The sequence below is a fragment of the Balaenoptera acutorostrata genome, chromosome 3, assembly GCF_949987535.1.
Source record: "Balaenoptera acutorostrata chromosome 3, mBalAcu1.1, whole genome shotgun sequence".
Lineage (NCBI taxonomy): Eukaryota > Metazoa > Chordata > Mammalia > Artiodactyla > Balaenopteridae > Balaenoptera > Balaenoptera acutorostrata.
This window is the reverse complement of record NC_080066.1, coordinates 62,494,243-62,515,540: the sequence shown is the minus strand read 5'-3', so window position 1 is coordinate 62,515,540 and position 21,298 is coordinate 62,494,243. Positions and strand designations below refer to the sequence as shown.

At 45.5% G+C, this 21,298-nt stretch overlaps 1 protein-coding gene across 1 annotated transcript; it reads right to left on the bottom strand.

Moving 5' to 3' along the window:
• Positions 1–316: 316 nt before the first annotated feature.
• On the bottom strand, positions 317–19,876 carry SNUPN (snurportin 1). The gene is made up of 9 exons (XM_007197667.2): positions 19,763–19,876; positions 16,638–16,800; positions 14,225–14,372; positions 9,293–9,397; positions 8,957–9,053; positions 7,718–7,815; positions 4,354–4,428; positions 2,415–2,495; positions 317–941 (listed from the first exon to the last, which is right to left on the bottom strand). The coding sequence occupies exons 2-9, from the start codon at positions 16,793–16,795 to the stop codon at positions 621–623; spliced, it is 1,083 nt and encodes a 360-aa protein (XP_007197729.1). The 5' UTR covers positions 16,796–16,800; positions 19,763–19,876; the 3' UTR covers positions 317–620.
• Positions 19,877–21,298: the final 1,422 nt, after the last annotated feature.

Sequence of the window (21,298 nt, the reverse complement as noted above, 5' to 3'; positions counted from 1 at the left end):
TGTGCTCAAAATGTTGGCTGAAGTAGTGAATGAACTCCATTTGCATTTTATCTCTGTGTCTAAACCAAAGAAAATCACACTTGTCTTCTCAGAAGAGGGAACATATTCAAATACCAAGAACTGCAGTTCCTGGTAAGACCTTTGAGAAAATGACGTTACCAACAGCAGCAACTGGAAACTCAGCAGAATGCTTAAGTGCTAAAAACAGAGTGAAATGGGCCAAGACTTGAACAGTCACGGTTTAGGGGGCCTGAAGGGGTAGAGGTGGGGGAGATTCCTGACTGTCTAAAGTTTAAGAATCACACACACACAAAAATAAAATAAATAAAGTTTAAGAATCACAAACAACTTCTTTCGTAAGAATTACATATATTTACATTGTGGATCTGAAATACATTTTCACAGGAGTTGCTGCTCAAATCCAAAGACTACCCAATCTGGAAACCTCCCCCAACTGTTAAAGCCAGCACTTCAGATAGGAGATAAGCTGTTTCCAGCTGGAGTGGCTTTGGAAAGCCTGCTCTAAAATGAAGTCATCTTGTTCTCGTCACTGTCCTCCCCCCCAGCCTTCCTTCTGGGACCAACCCCCATCCTGTGACTCCCAAAGGAGGCGGCCCTCTCTAGTTCTCCATGAGGCTCCCTGGGTGCTTGGGGCTATGGGGAGGGCTCTTCAGCTTGGGGGTAGACAGGTGCTCCAACTCATAGCGTCCATTCTCAGAGGGCTTGTGTGTGATCTCCTTTATTCCCTCCTTCTGGCTCCTCTTGTGCTCAATAATCTGCTGGAGCTGGTACCCAGCATATTCCGGCTTGGCAGTCAGCGGGCCAGCTGGCACAGCTACGCCAAGAACATCTGACACCATGTAGGGGCGCAGCCAGCCCACCAGAGGAGTGCTTCCAGGGCTATAGTGGGTCTGCTTGTGGTAGAAGAGAAGCCCATCTACCTACAAGAAAGAAAACCAGGGATCAGAATGACTTCTGGGGCCACATGTTTGTAGGAGACCTATATGCACTGGGGTAGCTCTTGTGGTCCAGCTCTTTTTTTCTGGGTCACTGCCAGAAGAAAAAGAGTCTTCATTTCTCACACATGAATTTTTCTAAGTGAAGAAATGGCCTAGAAAACTAAATTTTAGAAAATAAAAACATAAAAAGTACTTCCCCGTTTACAGGGTGCTTTCCTACCTACTATTTCACCCTCTTACTCACCATGGAAGTGTCTGGGAGATGGGTCTGCTCAGGCTCAGGGAGTTCTGGGGCCTCCCTCAAACACACAGTGAGTATGAAGCAGAAATTCAGCTTGAACCCAGGTCTTCTCTCCTCAAATCCCATGCACTTCCCACCACCCGGAGGTCTCTGTAGTGGGGGATGTGCTCCACACAGGGAACAAAGCAGGGGAACTGGACAAGCCCCTCCAAGATGCTGGACTGCTGAGTGCAGGGGAAACAGCCTGTCAAGAAGCCCTGCTCCCCAGCCATTGCTGGCTGCCTAAACCTCCCCCTAAATTGTCTGTGAGCTATGTTCTGGGAAAATCAGTTTTTCTCAACGGGAAGACCTCCCACAGTCCCATATTTTCTTTTCTGTGATTCAGTGACTCATCTCTAAAAAGCATTTATTGTCACTGGGGCATAAGGGTTATAAACAAAGATGGTGTTCTTACCACCTTCTTAACTGACTCCCAGAAATGAAGGCAACTCAGCCTTTGCCATTTCATCATTTGGGAAGCTGTGATCCTTTTAGCAAAATTATATGCAGTTCAAGCAAATACTTGCAGGTGACCAGGCAGAATTTTAAAGGGCATCATGGGCAAAGGAAGTCTGCTTGTAGGGTAACTGCAGGTTCTGAGGATGACAAAAGACTGCCCAGGACTGAGGAGCTTCTGGGAACGTGAGACTTTCAGCACTAACACCAGGGAAGTCCTGGGCAACCTTGGACAAGTTGGTCACCTCACTGCCATGCCACTGCTCAGCAAGCACTGCCATCCCTGGGGACCATTTGCTCTTCGGAGGAAGGAAGGATTAGGAATTCACAGCCCTGCAGTCTGTCAGTCACAGAAGCCCCAGCTGTGGCAGTCAAACAAGGGGCCTCGTTCTCTGGCTTGTAGCAGAAAGAGGCACACAAGAAGGACCTAGGAATGGAAGCCTAACCCCTCTCTGGGCCTCAGTTTCTCCATCTGTAAAATGAGGGAGTTAGATGAGCTGTCCTTTCAAGGGCCCTTCCAGCTCTGGCATTCTGACTTAGCTGGCAGGGTGGCCCTGAGGCTATGAAGGGCCACGAGCACATCCTTTCCCAAGAGTCAGCTTTCAGCCCTTTTCTGATGCTTTGACACAGCAAAGTCAGAGGCTCTCTTAAGACAGTATAACCAAGTTTCCTTGTGTCTTACAATCAGATCAGAGCAATAAAGACAATGGTTTTGTTACCTCAAAAGGGAAATCCATAGACAGCACCTTACACAGGCTCTCAGGGGTACAAGGGAAATTCTTTAGCCCCACAAATTTAAACTAAAACATAAATTAGAACAAATAATTAGTACATGTTACAAACAATATTGGTTCCAGCAACTGAAGAGCTATATCAAAGAAGAAAAGTTTTCAGTCTCATCCTCCCCTTCCCACTCCCCTCTACTTATCCTCTGAATTACTAGGTCAGGAGTTCTCAACCTTGCTTTATACAGAAGAACCATCTGGGAAACTCTTAAAAATTACTCATGCCCAAGCACCACCCCGAGATTCTGACTGAACTGCTCTGGGGTGGGATCCAGTCATTTTTTTTTAAAGCTCTCCAGTTGATTCATGCAGTCAGGACTGAGAACCACTGCCCTGTGCTAGGTTTAGGGATCCTATGTTATTCTCCCAGCTCTATGACAGTTGCCCCTAATGAAGGACTGGTGAAGCCCCTTTCACACCAGCAAAAATTTTTACGCTGAAGCAGTATACCAAAGTAATTAGGACTATGACAACCTCTGAGTCAGATTGCCTAGGTCTGAATCCCAGCTCTGTCAATCATCTAATCTCCATATGCCTCCATTTTTCCATCTGTAAAAAGGGATAATAAAAGTATCTACTTCATAGGATTGTGATGCCGATACAATGAGATAGTACCTGTAGCGCACACAGAACAGCATCTCAGAGAAAGTAGCACCCATGTTCCCTTTCCTCAGTGCATGTTCTTCTAGGACCTTATTGATAACATCACTGGAAGTATTAGTCCCATTTATTGTTCTGTAACTGGTTATCCAGTTGCTTTTAAAAATGCTGTAAGGGGGCTTCCCTGGTGGCGCAGTGGTTGGGAGTCTGCCTACTAATGCAGGGGACACGGGTTCGAGCCCTGGTCTGGGAGGATCCCACATGCCGCGGAGCAACTAGGCCCGTGAGCCACAACTGCTGAGCCTGCGCGTCTGGAGCCTGTGCTCCGCAACAGGAGAGGCCGCGATAGTGAGAGGCCCGCGCATCGCGATGAAGAGTGGACCCCGCTTGCCACAACTGGAGAAAGCCCTCGCACAGAAACGAAGACCCAACACAACCAAAAATAAATAATAAAAAATAAAAATAAAAATAATTAAAAAATGCTGTAAGCAACCCAAGCAAATGCCAGTCTACAGGGCTTAACTAATAAAATGCAATGAAAATAACTGTCCCATATTTAATCAATGAGTGAATAGCAAAGACATTTGGGTTATCATCCTGGACAGTGGGACCTTGGGGAAGGCAGTCCCCTCTCTGAGCCTATATACTTATCTATAAAAAGAAGGGACTGACTAGATGAGGTCACTCTTAGATCAGATACAAAGGCAGAGGTTCTCAAAGTGTGGTCCATGGACCAGCAGTATCAGTTTCACTGGGGAACGTGTTAGAAATGCAAATTCTCAGGCTTTACCCCAGACCTACTGAATCAGAAATTCTGGGGGTGAGGCCCAGGAGTCTACATTTTACCAAGCCTCCAGAGGCTGCTGATGCATGCTACAGTTGGAGAATTCTAAATAGTGTTATTAATAAAAGCAGTTATTAGCATTTTATATCAACCACTGTTTACTGAGTGCTCACCGTAAGTATTATGCTAGAAAGACTTGTATATTTATATAATTTGGTTCTTAGAACAACCCTGTAAAGTAGGTATTATTAACCCTATTAAACAGATGAAGAAATTAAGGCCAAGTAAAGATATTAACTTAACCTGGTAATTGTTAAAGCGAAAACTGGAATCTGGATAACTGTTAAGTCCATACTTTTCCCACTATGCCATGCTGCCTCAAAAAGAAAAAAAAAAAGATAATTTCATTCATAATGATTATATTTAGATAACAGACCAATCCAAACCAATCCCCATAAAGAACTCTGCAATTCTAACACCAGGCCTTACGGGATTGAGCTTGGTTTTCTCTCCCAGTCCTTCTTCTGGTAACTTTGAATGCATCCAGTAGAATCGGAAATCAGTCTGCCAGAGAAGAGAAAGAGAAAGATTAAAAACTGTTCACCTCAAACTCTAATACGAACAAAAACACCCCATTCTAAAAAGCTACCTGATGGTCAAAAGGTACAAACTTCCAGTTATAAGATAAGTAAGTACTAGGGATGGAAAGTACAACACAATGACAATAGTTAACTCTGTTGTCTGGTATATACATGACAGTTGTTGAGAGTAGATCCTAAGAGTTCTCATGGCAAGGGAAAAAAAACACTTATTTTTTTCTTTTCTTTTCTTTTTGGTATCTATATGAGATGATGGATATTAACTAAACTTACTCAGGTAACTATTGCAAAATATATGTAAGTCAAATCATTGTGCTATACACCTTAAACTTACACAGTGTTGCATGTCAGTTAAATTTCAATAAAACTGGGGAAAAATAGCCACCTGATTTATGAAGACTTAAGCCCTTCTCTCACCCTCATTTCCCTTAAAACACTGCCATAAGGTCAAGAAGATGTTCACAAAATCTTTGAATATTTTTTCCTTAAAATCCAATAGGATTATTAATAGTAGTAATGCCAACATTTATCACTGAAGGCCTACTATGTCTCAGGCTCCATGCTAAGGACCTTACATACATAAGCGTATTAATCCTCAACCATGCTCTGAGAATTATATTATTATTATTATTATTATTTTTTTTAATAGAAACCTATTTGTTTTTTTTTGTTTTTTTTTTTTTATAAACTTATTTATTTTATTTATTTTATTTTTGGCTGTGTTGGGTCTTCTTTGCTGCACGTGGGCTTTCTCTAATTGCGGCAAGCGGGGGCTAATCTTCATTGCATTGCGCAGGCTTCTCGTTGTGGTGGCTTCTCTTGTTGCGGAGCACAGGCCCTAGACGCATGGGCTTCAGTAGTTGTGGCACGCCGGCTTCAGTAGTTGTGGCTCGCAGGCTCTAGAGTGCAGGCTTAGTAGTTGTGGCGCACGGGCTTAATTGCTCTGCGGCATGTGGGATCCTCCCGGACCAGGGCTCGAACCCGCGTTGCCTGCATTGGCAGGCGGATTCTTAACCACTGCGCCACCAGGAAAGCCGAATTGTATTATTATTATCTCCATTTTACAGGTGAGGACTCTGAGGCTCAGGGAGATTACATCACTCACCCAGGTGCAACAGAAATACTATGGGACCAGGACTCACCAACTCCAAAGCACATTATGTTAACCTCTGTTTTATTTTACCTGAGGATTAGAAACTACTTTATAGCTGTAACTTCACATAAACTACTTTATTCCAAATTACTATTGATCTAAATTACTGATACATATGCTTCTGTTGTTATTTAGGGACTTTTCTTTCTTTTTTTTTAATTTCCAAAACCAAAAATTAAAAACCCACAATCTTTTCTTTATATTGTCAAAATATAGGTGGCTTTAGTTATCAAATTTGTAGGTTGTAAATGCATGTTATGAAACATCCTTCAACAGAATTAAAGGAAAATATGTTCCCGATTGAATTTTTATTTTTTAATTTTTAAAATTTTTTAAAATTAATTAATTAATTTATTTTTGGCCGCATTGGGTCTTCGTTGCTGCGCGGCCTTTCTCTCTTTTTTTAAAAAATAAATTTATTTATTTATTTATTTTTGGTTGCACTGGGTCTTCGTTGCTGCCCGTGGGTTTTCTCTAGTTACGACAAGCGGGGGCTACTCTTCACAGTGGTGCACGGGCTTCTCATTGCGGTGGCTTCCCTTGTTGCGGAGCACAGGCTCTAGGCGTGCAGGCTTCAGTAGTTGTGGCACGTGGGCCCAGTAGCTGTGGCTCACGGGCTCTAGAGCGCAGGCTCAGTAGTTCTGGTGCATGGGCTTAGTTGCTCCGCGGCATGTGGGATCTTCCCGGACCAGGGCTCGAACCTGTGTCCCCTGCACTGGCAGGCAGATTCTTAACACTGCGCCACCAGGGAAGTCCCTCAACTGAATTTCTGAGTTCTGAGTTTTAGGCTTGGCTCTGCATTTGGGCAAGGTACGTAACATCTGTGGCTCTCAGCTTTCATATCTAAATGATGAGGAGTAATAACAATAGTACATACTTACTTTTTAAGAGTTGTTGTAAGGGATTCAATGAGATCATGCTCACAAAGTGCTTAGCAATGCAGTCTTGGCTATTTTGTTGTTGTTGTTTTTTTTTTTTTATCTTTTGGCCACACCATGCAGTATGTGTGAACTTCATTCCCTGACTGGGGATTGAACCCATGCCCCCTGCATTGGAAGCGCAGAGTCTTAAACTGGACCGCCAGGGAAGTCCCTTGGCTATTATTTTTTGAATGAGATGCATGCTAGAATTCTGAAGTACCAGCACCTAGCATAATTTGGAAACCTAGCTTGGGGTAATGGCTACGGAAAGAAGCAGGCTGTGGCGATAACCTGTGATTCGGACACTTGGGCCTGCATGAGGATCGCCTGGAGGTTTATTAAAACATAAGTCCCATCCCCAGAGTTTCTGATTCAACAGGTCTAAGAATTTGCATTACTAACAACTTTCTGAGGCCACACATTCAACATTCTGAGAACCACTATGATAAACTAATTGACAGGGAGCACAAAAAACCCACCACTTTAAAACTGGGACAACGATGGGGAGCATAGGAGCAGAGATGGACCCTGTGGGGTGACCTAGCCTCTCTCTGATGACTGCCTCTGTCACTCGAAAGAATCACCAATCTGAGAAAAATGTTGTGGGAAGGTGAAACTTGAGGGGAGAATATTGGGTGGGGGGGGGCCTCTCCTCATTTGGAGAATCTCCTTCCAGAGCTAGCCCCTCAGAGATTCGAGGCCTTATGGTCATACCAAGGAGGCCCTGACATTTTCAGGGTCAAGATGTGGTTGGTGAAGGAGTGGAGGTGACAGAAGTCTATTTGATGGTGCTTAACATTCCACCTTCTCTTCCTTGTGCCGCCTGCACAAGGCAGCATCCCCTTCACCTGCAATCTTCCCTGCCAGCAAGCCTCCTACACTCTGGAGAGAGGGGAGGGGGCGGTTACAGCTTCTACAAAGTCCCAGCCTACCCCTACACTCTGTTTCTCCTTCCTCCCCTCAAGAATTGCTATGCTTCCCTTAGTTCCTCCTACCTCTTTTTATAAATGAAGCTAATTTTAACACACCCAAAGATGCAAGGAACATTAGACAATGTTCTTGATATACCACATCCTGTACACACCAAGAAGTTGGTCACGTACTAAACACACATGCTGAGCCTCTTTCCTGGGAGGAGAGGAGAAAACAGGAGAAGACATGAGGGGAGTATCAGTCCTTACCTGGCAGTCATAAAAAGGGTGTCCCCGCCAGCACATCACGTCCAGAACGTAGTAGGTCTGGTTCACCTCACTGTAAATGCAGTCCAGAATGGTGTAGTCTGGAGACACAAAGCAGAAAGTCAGTACAGGGTAACCCCTCCCATCAGGGTTCCCTCCACCACAATCTGGGGAGCCCCATCTTAGGGGCTTGGGAACTGAATCCAACAATCCTCAGTGCTCACAGAAAGCACCAGCACTACAGGACAAAGTTCTTCACAGCCTTTTCTGGCTACCTGGCACAGTCTAGGGGTGACCTGAGGTATGACAGCACAAGAAGGATCAAGGCAATGCCAAGTGTGAACTCTGAACCTTTAGATAAACTGGGACATTTACTCACCTTAGAGAAGCTCAAGTTTGAAGGGAAGTAATCTTCCATTTTAGCTTACAATTACTTTTTGAGTTCCTATCACAGGCACTGTGTTCTGTGGGGAATATTAACTATAAGTAATCCCTGCCTTTAAGGAAGTTACAATCCAGTTAAGGAGATAAGATGATTACAGAGGAAAGAACCAAGACCTGAATTATACAGCACAAACTAAGAAAAACGAGAGTTCCAGGAAATGCTTCATGGAAGAGATGGGATATGAACAATCTTTTGGGATCACAGGACTAAAATAACAGGGTAGAGGGGAGGTGGAAGCGCATTTCAGGCTGGAGTAAAAAAAGCCAATAGAGGGCTCAGAACAGAGGACAGGCGTAACCACCAGCGGAGCCTGGGCAGGCAGAGGTGAGAGAACGGTTCTGCCAGCTCTGCCAACTCCTCGCTGAATGACCACGGGCAAACCTTCGTGACCTTAGTCTCCTCAGCTGGGCCCAAGGGGGAGGAAGAAGCTAAGATTAGGACACCGAGAAAGGAGAAAAGAGAATTCGGCAGGAAGCCCCAGCAACAGCTTCTGTACGTTACACTTGGCCTTCTGGGGGTCCTTTCCCCAGAAAACTGCACCTGTCATCTTGTGATGGAAGTCCATGGGAAAGGTGCTTTGACTTTAATTTAGGGGTTTATTGCCCAGCAGGCCTCACAAGTTGCAACTATTCTGCTACTGAGGAGGCCTGACCTTGAGGGAGAGCCCAGTGGGCAGGATATTACCTGTGCGCAGTTTCAAAGGTATGCTTTTAAAGTGGGTCTTTAAAACAACTAACTAAGCAACTAACCAAGCACTGATTATAAAAGTTAATAAAGAGACAATTGTACGTAGGTACCTTTTGTTGTTGCTGAGTTTCGCCTGTTGCCTCCTGGCAGAAGGGAAGAAAACCTGTTGACGCAGTAGCCACTCTTGGTGTAGGCACTGGTAGAACCCTGTGTGGACAATTACCATTCTTGTCAGGCATCAAGGTCTCCTCACCCTCTTGCTTCCACATTCTGCAGGGGTGTCATCAGCCCAAAGGTGGCTCTCATCAAATCCCTCCTGCAGGAAAGCGTTTCAATCCCCATGGCAGGGACAGCTGCTGTGGCAGATAAGGAACACAGAGTGTGCAGAGAACCCCTCCTGCTACGGGCCAGGCGTGCTGGCGCAGGGGGCGGGAGCAGCTACTCACCCTGGCGGCCACAATAAGGGCTCTTTTTCCAACAGGGCACACGACCACAATCCATTCCTGACCCAAATCTGGAGGGACGTCAATTAACCACTCTGAGAGCATTAACTGGGAACACAAAAAATGGTGTTAAAAATCAACAGGGCTGTGCTGCTCGCATGTTTACAATGACAAAGAATTCATGTCCTATATATATAATAAAAATACAAGTAAAAGAATGAGAACAGAAAAGGGTGACAGTGGGACCTCCACCCCACTAGCTCTTAGTAGTCAACTCGTCTCCTGCTCCCCGTGAACTTCAACTTCTCACCTTCATTATCTGCATCCATACCCATTCTTACTACTTCACCTCCTGTATGGGGGGATAGGACCCTCTGTCTTTCCTTACTTTGTCCACCCACCTACCATTATCACAACCATTATGTTCCAGGGGCTATACCTCAGAGATGAATCAAGTCCCTGACCTTGAGATGCTCTAAACTAGATCATTTCCCAAACTAGTGACCCAAATACTATACTAAAGGATGTTAGGAAAAGGATGTTACCTTAAATTTTTTTAAAAAAAGGGCTGTGGTGAAATGAATTTGAAAAAATTTACTCTTCCATTCATCACTGGTCCCTCCCATCTATACAAAGACTTTGGCCTATCAATTAATCCTTCCCACTGAATCGCTCATCTCTCCCATCTCTCCTTCCCCTTAGGCCACAAAATACTCAACCCCTAATCCTCAAAACCAAGGCAAAAATGAAACCCTTTTATCACTCTACATTTCTATTAAGATGTTCCACGTTCTCTCTTTTTTTAACTACTTTGTATTTCTTGCTGCTGCCTTCCCACCCACTCTGACACCCGCAGTCCAGATTTGCTACCTCACAGCCCCACTTGACCTCCTTGCAGCCAAGTACCTCTATTCCCTCACCTCCCCCTCCTTCCTCTACTCCTGGTGTAATGCTGCCAGTCACATCCTCCTCCTTGACACATGCTCCCTTGGCCCCATGACACAGTACTTTTCTGTTTTTCCTCCAAACATTCCTCCACACACTCCCCCAAAACATGTAGATAATCTTCAGGGGGCTGTTTTAGGTCCCCCTTCTCTTTTCTCTTAGATGCTGTCCCCCCGTGGGGGTGGAATTCATCTACTTCACTTGTCATTTCTAAGATGATGCCTCCTAAATCTCTTTTTTTTTTTTTTGGCTGTGTTGGGTCTTTGTTGCTATGTGTGGGCTTTCTCTAGCTGTGGCGAGCGGGGGCTACTCTTCATTGCGGTGCGCGGGCTTCTCATTGCAGTGGCTTCTCTTGTTGCGGAGCATGGGCTCTAGGTGCGCAGGCTTCAGTAGTTGTGGCACACGGGCTCAGCAGTTGTGGCACACGGGCTTGGTTGCTCCACAGCATGTGGGATTTTCCTTGACCAGGGCTCGAACCTGTGTCCCCTGCATGGGCAGGCAGGTTCTTAGCCACTGCGCCACCAGGGAAGTCCCCTAATTCTCTTCTTTTTCATCTCCAGACTTCTTTCCTTTCCTCCAAACCTATATTTCCAGCTGTCCACTTGCTATCTCCTTCTCTGTTGGTCCTCTCTGTACCTTAAACTCAGCATAGCCAAAACAGAATTCACTGGCTTCTGTTGCCCAAGTACTTCCCATCCCTGAAACACCCATCCTTCCCCTTCTGCATTCTGTGCCCTGTTAATATCATCACCTTCCTCTCTGTTATTCAATCTTAAACCCAAGGCATAATCAACACTCCCTTAAAGAATAATAGTAATACAACACCAAAAGCACAAATGACGAAACAAAAGATAGATAAATTAGACTACATCAAAATGTAAAACCTCTGTGCTGCCAAAAACATCATCAAGAAAGTGAAAAGACAACCCACAGAACGAGAAATATTTGCAAATCATGTATCTCATAAGGAACTTGTATCTAGAATATATGAAGAACTCAATAATAAAAGACAAATAACCCAATTTTTAAACGGGCAAAGGATTTGAATAGACATTTCTCCAAAGATATATGAATGGCTAATAAACACATGAGAAGAAGCTCAATATCATTAGTTACTAGGGAAATGCAAATCAAAACCATGAAACACCACTTCACACCCACTAGGATGGTTATATTCAAAAGGACGGACAATAACGAGTATTGGCAAAGTTGTGGAGAAACGAACCCTCAAACATTGCTGGTGGGAATGTAAAATGGTGTAGTCACTCTGAAAAATAGTCTGGTAGTTCCAGAGTTATCATATGGCCTAGTAACTCCACTCCCAGGTATATACCCAAGAGAAATGAAAACATATGTCCATGCAAAAACATGTAAATAAATGTTCATAGCAGCAATATTCATAATAGCCCCAAAGTGGAAACAACTCAAAAGGCCATCAACTGATGAATGGATAAACAAAATGTGATATATCTATCTATACAACAGAATATTATTTGAAAAGAAATGAAAAGGAATGAAGTTCTAACACATGCTACAACATAAATGAATCTTGAAAACCTTTTGCTAAGTGAAAGAAGCCAGAAGCAAAAGGATGTATCTCATATGATTCCATTTATACGAAATGTCCAAAATAGGCAAATCCATAGAGACAGAAAGTAGATCAGTGATTGCTAGGGCCTGGAGGGAAGGGGAAATGGGGAGTGACTGCTAATGGGTGTGAAAATATTCTAGAATTAGATACTGGTGATGGTTGCACAGCTCTGTGAATTACTACAAAAATACTGAATTGTACCCTGTAAATGGGTGAATTGTATGGTATGTGAATTATATCTTAATATGGCTGTTTAAAAAAATAGCAGTAGCAACTAATACTGTGGGGCATTCATTATGGGCTCTGGGCTAGGTATTTAAGGTACACTATTTCATTTAATCCTTCTAACAATCCTATGAGATAGGTACTATTACGATGTCCCATTTTACAGATAAGAAACTAGAGACTTAGACTGGTTAAGTAACTTGCCCACGGTCAACACAGAGCCTGACTTTGAGGTCAGTCTATGCGACCTGAGCTTAAACCCTTATCCGCTTCTCATATTGCCTCTCCTAGCCATAAATTCTGTTCATTCCACCTGGCAACATCTCTCATACTCATGACCTCTTTTCCTTCCCACTTTCACTGCCCTTAGCACTCATTAGATCTTTTAGCAAACCTAAGCCCCCTACCACAGCCTCTCTCTTCCAGGCCTTCCTACACTGATGTGGTAGTCATCACATGAAGTCCCACCTCTGCCCCTGGCTCAAAAAGTCTCGGTGGTTCCTCACAATCTAGACCCAGAGTCTAAAACCCTGTACATATTTCTGCTATACTCCTTCCCCAACCCTATGTTGCTCCATCCTCACACACCCTCTGCACACCCCTCCTGAACACATCATATATTCTTCTCCCACCTCTGGGCTCTTGCTCAGCCTGATCCTGCTGCCTGGAATGCCCTGAAATGCTCTGTACCTCCGCCTGTCCTACCCATGTTTCCAAACTGCCTCCTCTTTCATTAACCTTTTCCTGACTTCACAACCCTGCTTCCTTCTCTGTGGGAAGTTAATTTCACTTTTTTGTTGCAAAAACCATAATCTACACTTATTAGAGGAGTGCATGGGCTATTTCTGGCCCATGTCTATCTTTCCCTGAGAATAGCCTAGCTTAACATAGAACAGGGCCTTCAACAATGCTTGCTCGGGGGGGACTTTCCTGGTGATCCAGTAGCTAAGACTCCGCACTCCCAATGCAGGGGGTCCAGGGTTCGATCCCTGGTCAGGGAACTAGATCCTGCGTGCCACAACTAAAGATCCCACATGCAGCAACAAAGATCCTGCGTACCGCAACTGAGACCCGGCGCAGATAGATAGATAGATAAATAAATATTTTTAAAAAACCCCAACATTCTATTTTAAACAAAAACAAAACAAAACAATGCTTGCTCGGGACTTCCATGGTGGTGCAGTAGTTAAGACTCTGCGCTTCCACTGCAGAGGGCATTGGTTCGATCCCTGGTCAGGGAACTAAGATACCGCATGCTGTGCAGCATGGCCAAAAAATTTAAAAAAGAAAAACAAAAAAAAAACAATGTTTGCTCAACAGAACTAAACTGTACTTTGTCATAGAAGATGTCTGTGCTATATTTGAGGCAGAGAAAGAGGATGGGAGTGTGTGCACCCAGGAACCATATTCTTAAGGTGGGAGAGGATTCTGAAGGGACAAGACACTTGGGTTATAGAGGTAAGTATACAACAGCAGGGTAGACCCCCAGCCCCACTCAGATACATGCCCTGCCTTCTGGAGAATAACTGGATTGCCTAGAGCACTAGACAGTCTCCATGCCTGCTTCACCTATGGCGCCACAAGCCACACTGGTTTCCTCTCTGGAATCAACAGGGCACTTAGTCAAGTTTGTTATAGTGACCTGTTGTTTCATGGTCTCAACCTCACCTAGACCAACTGGCTGGCCTGGGGTGGCTGGGCAGGCTCCCAGTATTCAAGGACGTCCAAGCTCCTACCACCTGAGTGTGAAGACCCAAGGCTGGCATGTTAGTCCACCACTTCGGAAAGACTACCAGCTTGGGAGGTGGGGTGGGGGACAGTGCTGGGCTGGGCAGGCCTGATCCAAAACAGCTGTATAATAACTAGTAAAGAATGGCGTCCGCTAGCATATCAGTAGCTCAGGGACTTTTTGCAGCAGGCCGGAAGCCTCTGCTAACAGCATGGGGTAATGATTCCCAAACCCATTACCCAGACTCTATCAGTGACCCCCCATCAGCTCACAAAACTGTAAGTCATCTCTTTTCATCTCATAACTTTTATGTACATCAGCACTTTCGTTGTAGATCCTATTCCTTCTTCCTGCCTCATCCTCCTCTTTAGGGCAAGTAAAGAGCTTTGACTGCACAGTAAAGGGAGCAGGACCAGCTGCGCCTAATCTCCTCTGGACCACTCACTTGATTAGCATAGAGTTTTGGTAACTTCTTGCCAGTGTCAATGTCCATTTCCTCATCATCTTTCTTTTCTTCTTCTTCCTCACTCTCCGTCCCTGTCCAGTCATCTTCAGCCAGTCTTCTGGCATGGTTCACATAATCCAGCCGCTTTCTGGGAAAAGAAAAGGCATAAGGACAGGTCTTTACATCTTATAGGAAGACACCCTGCAATGTGACAGATGTAATTCAAAGTCTCCAAATTCAAGAGCAACTTGGGAATTGTGGTGGGGGTAAGAGATGACAGAATTTCCTTTGTAAGCCGTAACTAGTGACCACCTCCTCACAGATCCTAAATAGGAAACCCCCTCTGAACACACTCGGCTTTCCTCAGTTTCCTAAGAATAGGCAAGGTACAATATTTACAGGAATTCTCAGGGTTCGCTAGTGGCTGATCCTACTCCCACCCACCCCACCCTAGACTCCCATCTCCACCCCAGGTGAGAGCTGACACTTCCCTGCCTGGCAAATACACCATCTGAAGGCTCCCAGGGATTGCAGAGAGGAAACACCGAGATGCAGTGAGAAGTTTGAGACAAGGACAGCTTCTGGGACTTTCTGAGGAACAGCCAGACCTTTCTGCAGTTCCTAACTTTCAAAAAAGTCCACTTAGAAAAAACTAAGGAAATCTGAGTAAAGAAGTATGGATTTTAGTTAATAATAATGTATCAATATTTGTTCATTAGTTGTAACAAGTGTACTATAATATAAGATGTTGGGAATTCCCTAGTGGTCCAGTGGTTAGGACTCGGCACTTTCACTGCCGTGGGCCCAGGTTCAATCCCTGGTCGGGGAACTAAGATCCTGCAAGCTGCTCAGCGTGGCCAAAAAAAAAAAAAAAAAAAGAGAGAGAGGAACTTGACATCTAGAAGACAGATTTGGGAGGGAGACTTTTCACCACATACTTTTTAAAAAAATATTTATTTATTTTTGGCTGCGTTGGGTCTTCGTTGCTGCATGAGGGCTTTCTCTGGTTGTGGCGAGCGGGGGCTACTCTTCGTTGTGGTGCGTGGGCTTCTCATTGTGGTGGCTTTTCTTGTTGCGGAACACAGGCTCTAGGCACACGGCCTTCAGTAGCTGTGGCGCACAGGCTTAGCTGCTCCGCAGCATGTGGGATCTTCCCGGACCAGGGCTCGAACCCATGTCCCCTGCATTGGCAGGCGGATTCTTAACCACTGCACCACCAGGGAAGTCCCTTCTCCATATACTCCTTTTTTTTTTTTTTTTATAATGAGAGCCTCTGGGAACTACAGTTTTGTCTTTTTTTTTTTTTTTTTATGGCTGTGTTGGGTCTTCGTTTCTGTGCGAGGGCTTTCTCTAGTTGCGGCAAGTGGGGGCCACTCCTCATTGCGGTGCGCGGGCCTCTCATTATCGTGGCCTCTCTTGTTGCGGAGCACAGGCTCCAGACGCGCAGGCTCAGTAATTGTGGCTCACGGGCCTAGTTGCTCTGCGGCATGTGGGATCTTCCCAGACCAGGGCTCGAACCCGTGTCCCCTGCATTAGCAGGCAGATTCTCAACCACTGTGCCACCAGGGAAGCCTCCATATACTCTTTTATGTATTGTGAATTTTGAACCATACGAACATATTACCTATTCCGAATTAATCACAATTTTTAAAAACTGGGGGTCGGGGGAATGGGTGATCTGAGAATGTAATCTGCAAGCAACCCAGAGGCCACAGGGAACCATCTCTGCTAAACACATCTAGTGATGAAGCAGTGGGCAAAATGCAGCTGTTGATAGTTCCTCCTAATCCTTAATTCCTTACCCAGAAGAGGCCTGTGTTGCACTGAGAATAAAAGGATAGGCCCTGCCTTCAGAGCGGCCCAGCCTCAAACACTCCTATCCTGCAATCAATCTCTCTTTCCCTGTTTGCTCATCTTGGTATTGAGACCGAAGTGTATGGAAGACATTTCCTCAGATTCCCTGTGGAATCATTTGTCTTGAATTCCCAAGGGCTCCACAGAAACATCTGGACTGAAGGAAGACAGGAAGCCCACACCAAAGCCAGGAGTCAGACTGCAGGAGAAGCCACACAGGGAATGTGGGGAGTGGAAGTATGGGAGTGGCTTTCACAAGTCCCTAAACTACAAAGCTCAGTACTGCTGCCAGGAAAAAAGAAAAGAAAAATTTAACCAGAGAGTTGAGCTTTTGCTTTCAAACTTCAGTCTCTCCCTACTCCCTCATTTTTCCCAAGCTCTGGGTGTAAAGGATGTCTACCTCTGCCAGGATTTACCCCTCCCAACCTTGTGGGCAAGAAGAACAACCTACAAAGGGTCCACTTTGAAGGTGGCTCTGTGGAGACAAGCCTAGAGCCTCCTGAATGGTTCACAGCTCCCAGCCTACAGAGAGAAGCCAAGGAGTTAAAGTATCCCTTACGATTTCTGCAGTTCCAGTAACCGGCGGCGCCGCTCACTCTGCTCCAAGGAACTGTACTTGGACTTGTACTGGGACAGGCGGGGGTGTGGGGCAGCTGTGCTGTTCAGATCTTGAGACACAGAAAAGCTACTAGCCAGGGCTTGACTCAGCTCTTCCATCTTCCCTACAAAGGAAAACATCAGAAAATTGTTCAATCGTTTCGTATCACCTTTCGGGTACAGGCAGTTATGGTGTAACATGATGGCTACATTCCTAAAAAACCTCACTTAATCCAAAATCACAATTATTTCTATGGGAAAAAAAAGAAGTTAAAGGGTAAGTGAGTTACATATGAGCAGTAATGTTTTTCTCACAGATATTTTAATAATGAGCATTTTGATAGCTCTGAGTGTATAAACTTCAACATCAATCAAATTCACCTTGTGATTGAATCTAACTTTTACTCTTTGTCATCATTCACCAGGGACCCTGTCATTAATTCCTTCTTATTATCATTGACATGCAGTGATGTGATCAAGTATCTAATTTTTTCCTGAATAGTTCTAGAAAGCTGTTACTCAATAACTAATGTAATTTTCTTTTTTAACATTTTTTTTTTTTTAATGTAGGGCTTCCCTGGTGGCACAGTGGTTAAGAATCCACCTGCCAATGCAGGGGACACGGGTTCAAGCCCTGGTCCGGGAAGATCCCACGTGCCGCGGAGCAACTAAGCCCATGCACCACAACTACTGAGCCTGCGCTTTAGTGCCCGCGAGCCACAACTACTGAAGCCTGCACACCTGGAGCCCGTGCTCTGCAACAAGAGAAGCCACCGCAGTGAGAAGCCCGCGCACAAGGAAGAGTAGCCCCCGCTCACCGCAACTAGAGAAAGCCCGCACACAGCAACGAAGATCCAAGGCAGCCAAAAATAAATAAATAAATAAATAAATTTAAATAAATAAAGAAAATATGTAATTTTCTGATGCAAGTTTTATCTGATTGGCTGTTTAGTTCTCCAATAAATGCCAACTCACATCAAGAAAATTTAGCTCCAGGAGAGGTACTGGTTCTGGAGTCCAAGGAGGAGGACAAGAGGAGCCAAAAACCCAAAACTGGCAGTTATTTTCTTGCTTTATAGTTTGTTTATTTTCTTGTTTGGGGTGGGCAGAAGGAAGGTTTCAGGGTTACCTATGCAGAACTCATTTCGAAAAGAGCTAGAATATGGAAGGCTGCCTCCCAGTTAACACCAGCTGCTCTAGAAAATGTGAAGGACGGACATGTGGTACATTTGGGAGACAGAGAGTAAATCATATTGGAGACAGACTACCAAGGGCCACCCTAAAGAATGGGAGTGGAGAGAAAGATGTGAATTCACACTTCACTCACCCTTCCGTGAATGAAGGTATGAGGTAGCACAGGAGCTTACCCAAGGATTAAATGTGCACCTCAAGGAATTCCCTGGCAGTCCATTGGTTAGGACTCTGTACTTTCACTGCCAAGGGCCCAGGTTCAATCCCTGGTGGGGGAACTAAGATCCCACAAGCCGCCACGGCCAGAAGAAAAAAAATAATTAATTAAAAAAAAAAAAAAAAGTGTGCCTCAGACTGCAAGAAAATAGGAACATTTGGGAGAAATTTGACTCACACACCTGGGCTGGCCCAACCCTTCAAGTTCTAGTATAAACCAGAGGGCACCACCAGTGCTTAAACTCCACCCCAGTCCAGGTCCCAATGCTCTGACCCTCAAAACCAACAGGTTCATTGCAGAGCCTCCACAGTTAAAAATACAACTCTATGGGCCTCTACTTGGCAAAGAGTTATTTTCCATTGCACACTTGAATTCAGATTTTACGGCATTAAACTTTTTTTTTTTTTTAACGCCTGTACCATGCGGCTTTCGGGATATTAGTTCCCAGACCAGGGATCGAGCCCCCAGAGTGAAAGCGCTGAGTCCTAACCACGGGACCACCAGGGAATTTCCTAGATTTCTTTTTTCTAATTTGAAAGGAACTTTTTTGTTTGTGTGGTTAAAAACGCATGACATAAAATTTACCACTTAACCATTTTTAAATGTACAGTCCAAACGTGTTAATTACATTCACATTGTTGTGCAAGCAATTTCCAGAACTCTATTATTCTTGCAAAATGGAACCTTTATACCCATTAAACACGAAAAAAACAAAACCAAAAAACCCACCTTTTTAAAACTTAAGATTAACATACTATCAGTGTGGATTTGAGGTGTGTCTTAACATGTATGTTATGCAACCTGGGTGGCCATTCATAGCTGAGGCTGGGTGATGAGTACTAGGATCCTAAATGGTATGCTATTTTCTGTATTTTTCTGTCCTTTTGTGTAAGTTTGAACACTTTCATAATAAAATTTTAAAAAAATTCATTATGTCTTCAGCTTACCAAAGTAATGACCCAATCTAAAATACATTTATTAGGCCTCATCATGCTTTATCTCGGTGTGGGTTCATGCTCTGCCAAGAAGCATAAAATCCTTCTTAAAATTGATGCCTTGGATACTGGGGCGGCTGCCTGTACCTCCCTTTATGGCTGTCCTTGGCTGGCTCCTGCTCTTTCAACCCATTCTTCGGAGGATGATGACTCCAAGTGTTCTGACCTGGCGGTCTCATCCTCCACCTGTATCCACCCTCTAACTCCCAATTTCCGACCCACCCAGGCCCCTCCCCCGAGCTCCAGACCCCAACTGTCCCCCGCTACGGCCTCTTCCTCCTCTCCCTCCTCCTCCCCCTGCGGGGGCGCCCCGCCTCGAATCCCCCAGCCAGGATCTAGGCCTCCTCGGCGTCTCCCACCGGGCTTCAGTTCGGCCGGGGGAACTGAACTCCACTCGGCCGCCCTCCCCGCCACAGCCGCGCACAGCTTTTCTCTATGGATGGGGTCATCAAGGCCTTGCATGATTCGCCCCTCCCCCACAAAGAAAATCCCAGAGGGGTCCTGGCCCGACAGCCTGGAACTGAAGAGTGGAAGCGCGCCCAAGGAGAGGCCCCGGCGTCGCTCTGCCCCTCCAGGTCATGTCTCGGGAAGCCGGGAGTGTGCAGCTGGCCACAGAGAGTTACAGCCGGGCGCCCAGGGGCAGTTCGGGAGCCGGCGGGGCCCAGGCTAGAACCGAGGACTCACCAGACCGAGGTGACAATTCCACGCGCAACCGCCAACGCCGCCGCCGGGGACCGGCCAATCAGCTGCCTTGAGAGAGCCGGCCCCGCCCCCTTGGCCGCCGCCGCGCCGCCGGGCTCACCCACCTAGCGCGGGGAGTTTCCGGCTCCTCCGGATGTGGAGAACGCCGGGAGTTCTTCCGCGGTTCTGTCACGGACCTGCGGTTACTTCCGCCCTCAACTACTGCGGTTTTTCCAGTCCGCCTGGGCGGGGGTCCTCCTTCTGCTTTTGTGTTGCTACCCTCCTGCAAGGTGACTTGGCCGGGCCGAAGCCTCACTGCTGGGCACAGGCTTCTCCGGGTTACTTTCGCCAATAGCTGGAACCCCGATCTCGTGGCCGGGCATTCAAGGCCCTCCAGGACCTGGGTCCTGCCGCCTCCGGACCAACAGTCCGCTCCCTCTCCCGTGCCCATGCTTTATACGGGAAAGCGTTGCCCGAATGACTCCCTCCCCCGCCCCCACACACACACCCACCCCTAAGTCTCAATTAGTCGTCCCCTACCCATTCGCCCCTTAGAACACTGGAAAGAAACCTCGATTACAGCCATTTGCTCGCTTTAGGAGTTTCTCTTTCCTACTCGGCTGTGGGCTTGGCAATGGTAGGGTCCTGGTTTGATTCCTGCATCCGGCACAAGGCACGGCTCTGGTGAAGGAATGACTGAATTGGTGCAAAGGGTGGAGGGAAGCAGCCGAGATTTAGGAACTTAATAAAACTGGAGAGCAGCCTTTGTGGGCTAGGACTGAAGAGATGCAAAATAAAAATGTGAATAGCCATTTATTGAATACTTACATTGAGGCAGACGCCGTGCTTTGCATGAATTATCTTATTTAATCTTAAAATAACACAAGGAAGTAGAGACTAAAGTTCAGAGAGGTTAAGCAACTTGGCCAAAGTTACACGGCTTTTGAGCCAAATATTTAAGTTTGCTGCATGTTTGACTTACAGAGAAGTTGGATATTACTATGCCACACTACAGAAACAACATACACAAAGTTGGCACATTTTGAGTCCAAGGTGTGGACTTGTTGTGTATTTTATGTACATGACTCCGTCCATTTGGAGGTCAGATTGACAGGGAGGGTAGAGGGTGCTTGGGGCTCTGGAAGACCAATTTTTCTTTTTTTTTTTTTTTACTTCATAATTTACGTAGGTGAGCTCTAACTTTCAATGGTCAGGCTGTGCACTAGGTTATTTGGTGCATCGACAAATAAAAGCTGATTTATGAGACTGACAAAGAAAAGCCCAGGGCCTGACTTCACTAGGAAACTTTGACACCAGGATATTAAGTATTTTGTGTCTCAGAACCACCATTCTCTACCCACGACCACAGAAGTCACAGAAAAGAACAAAGGCCCTACGTTGGAGGAAAATAGACTGAGATGGACAAATTCATGCGCTGAGGTCCAGGAGAAAGGCTCCAGTCCCTCATTCACACCAGCTGAATAACTTCCCATATCACTAAAAAAAACAACTAAATGGCACTCAGCCCAGGAGCTCATT

Bases quoted from the DNA above. Each gene is read 5' to 3' on its own strand.
- SNUPN (XM_007197667.2), bottom strand. From the start codon at position 16,795: ATGGAAGAGCTGAGTCAAGCCCTGGCTAGTAGCTTTTCTGTGTCTCAA. The intron at 9,398-14,224 runs GTGAGTGGTCCA...TTGTGTTCCCAG, and splicing joins CAAAACTCTATGCTAATCAA to TTAATGCTCTCAGAGTGGTT. The intron at 7,816-8,956 runs GTACCTACGTAC...TTGTGTCTCCAG, and splicing joins AAACTCAGCAACAACAAAAG to ACTACACCATTCTGGACTGC.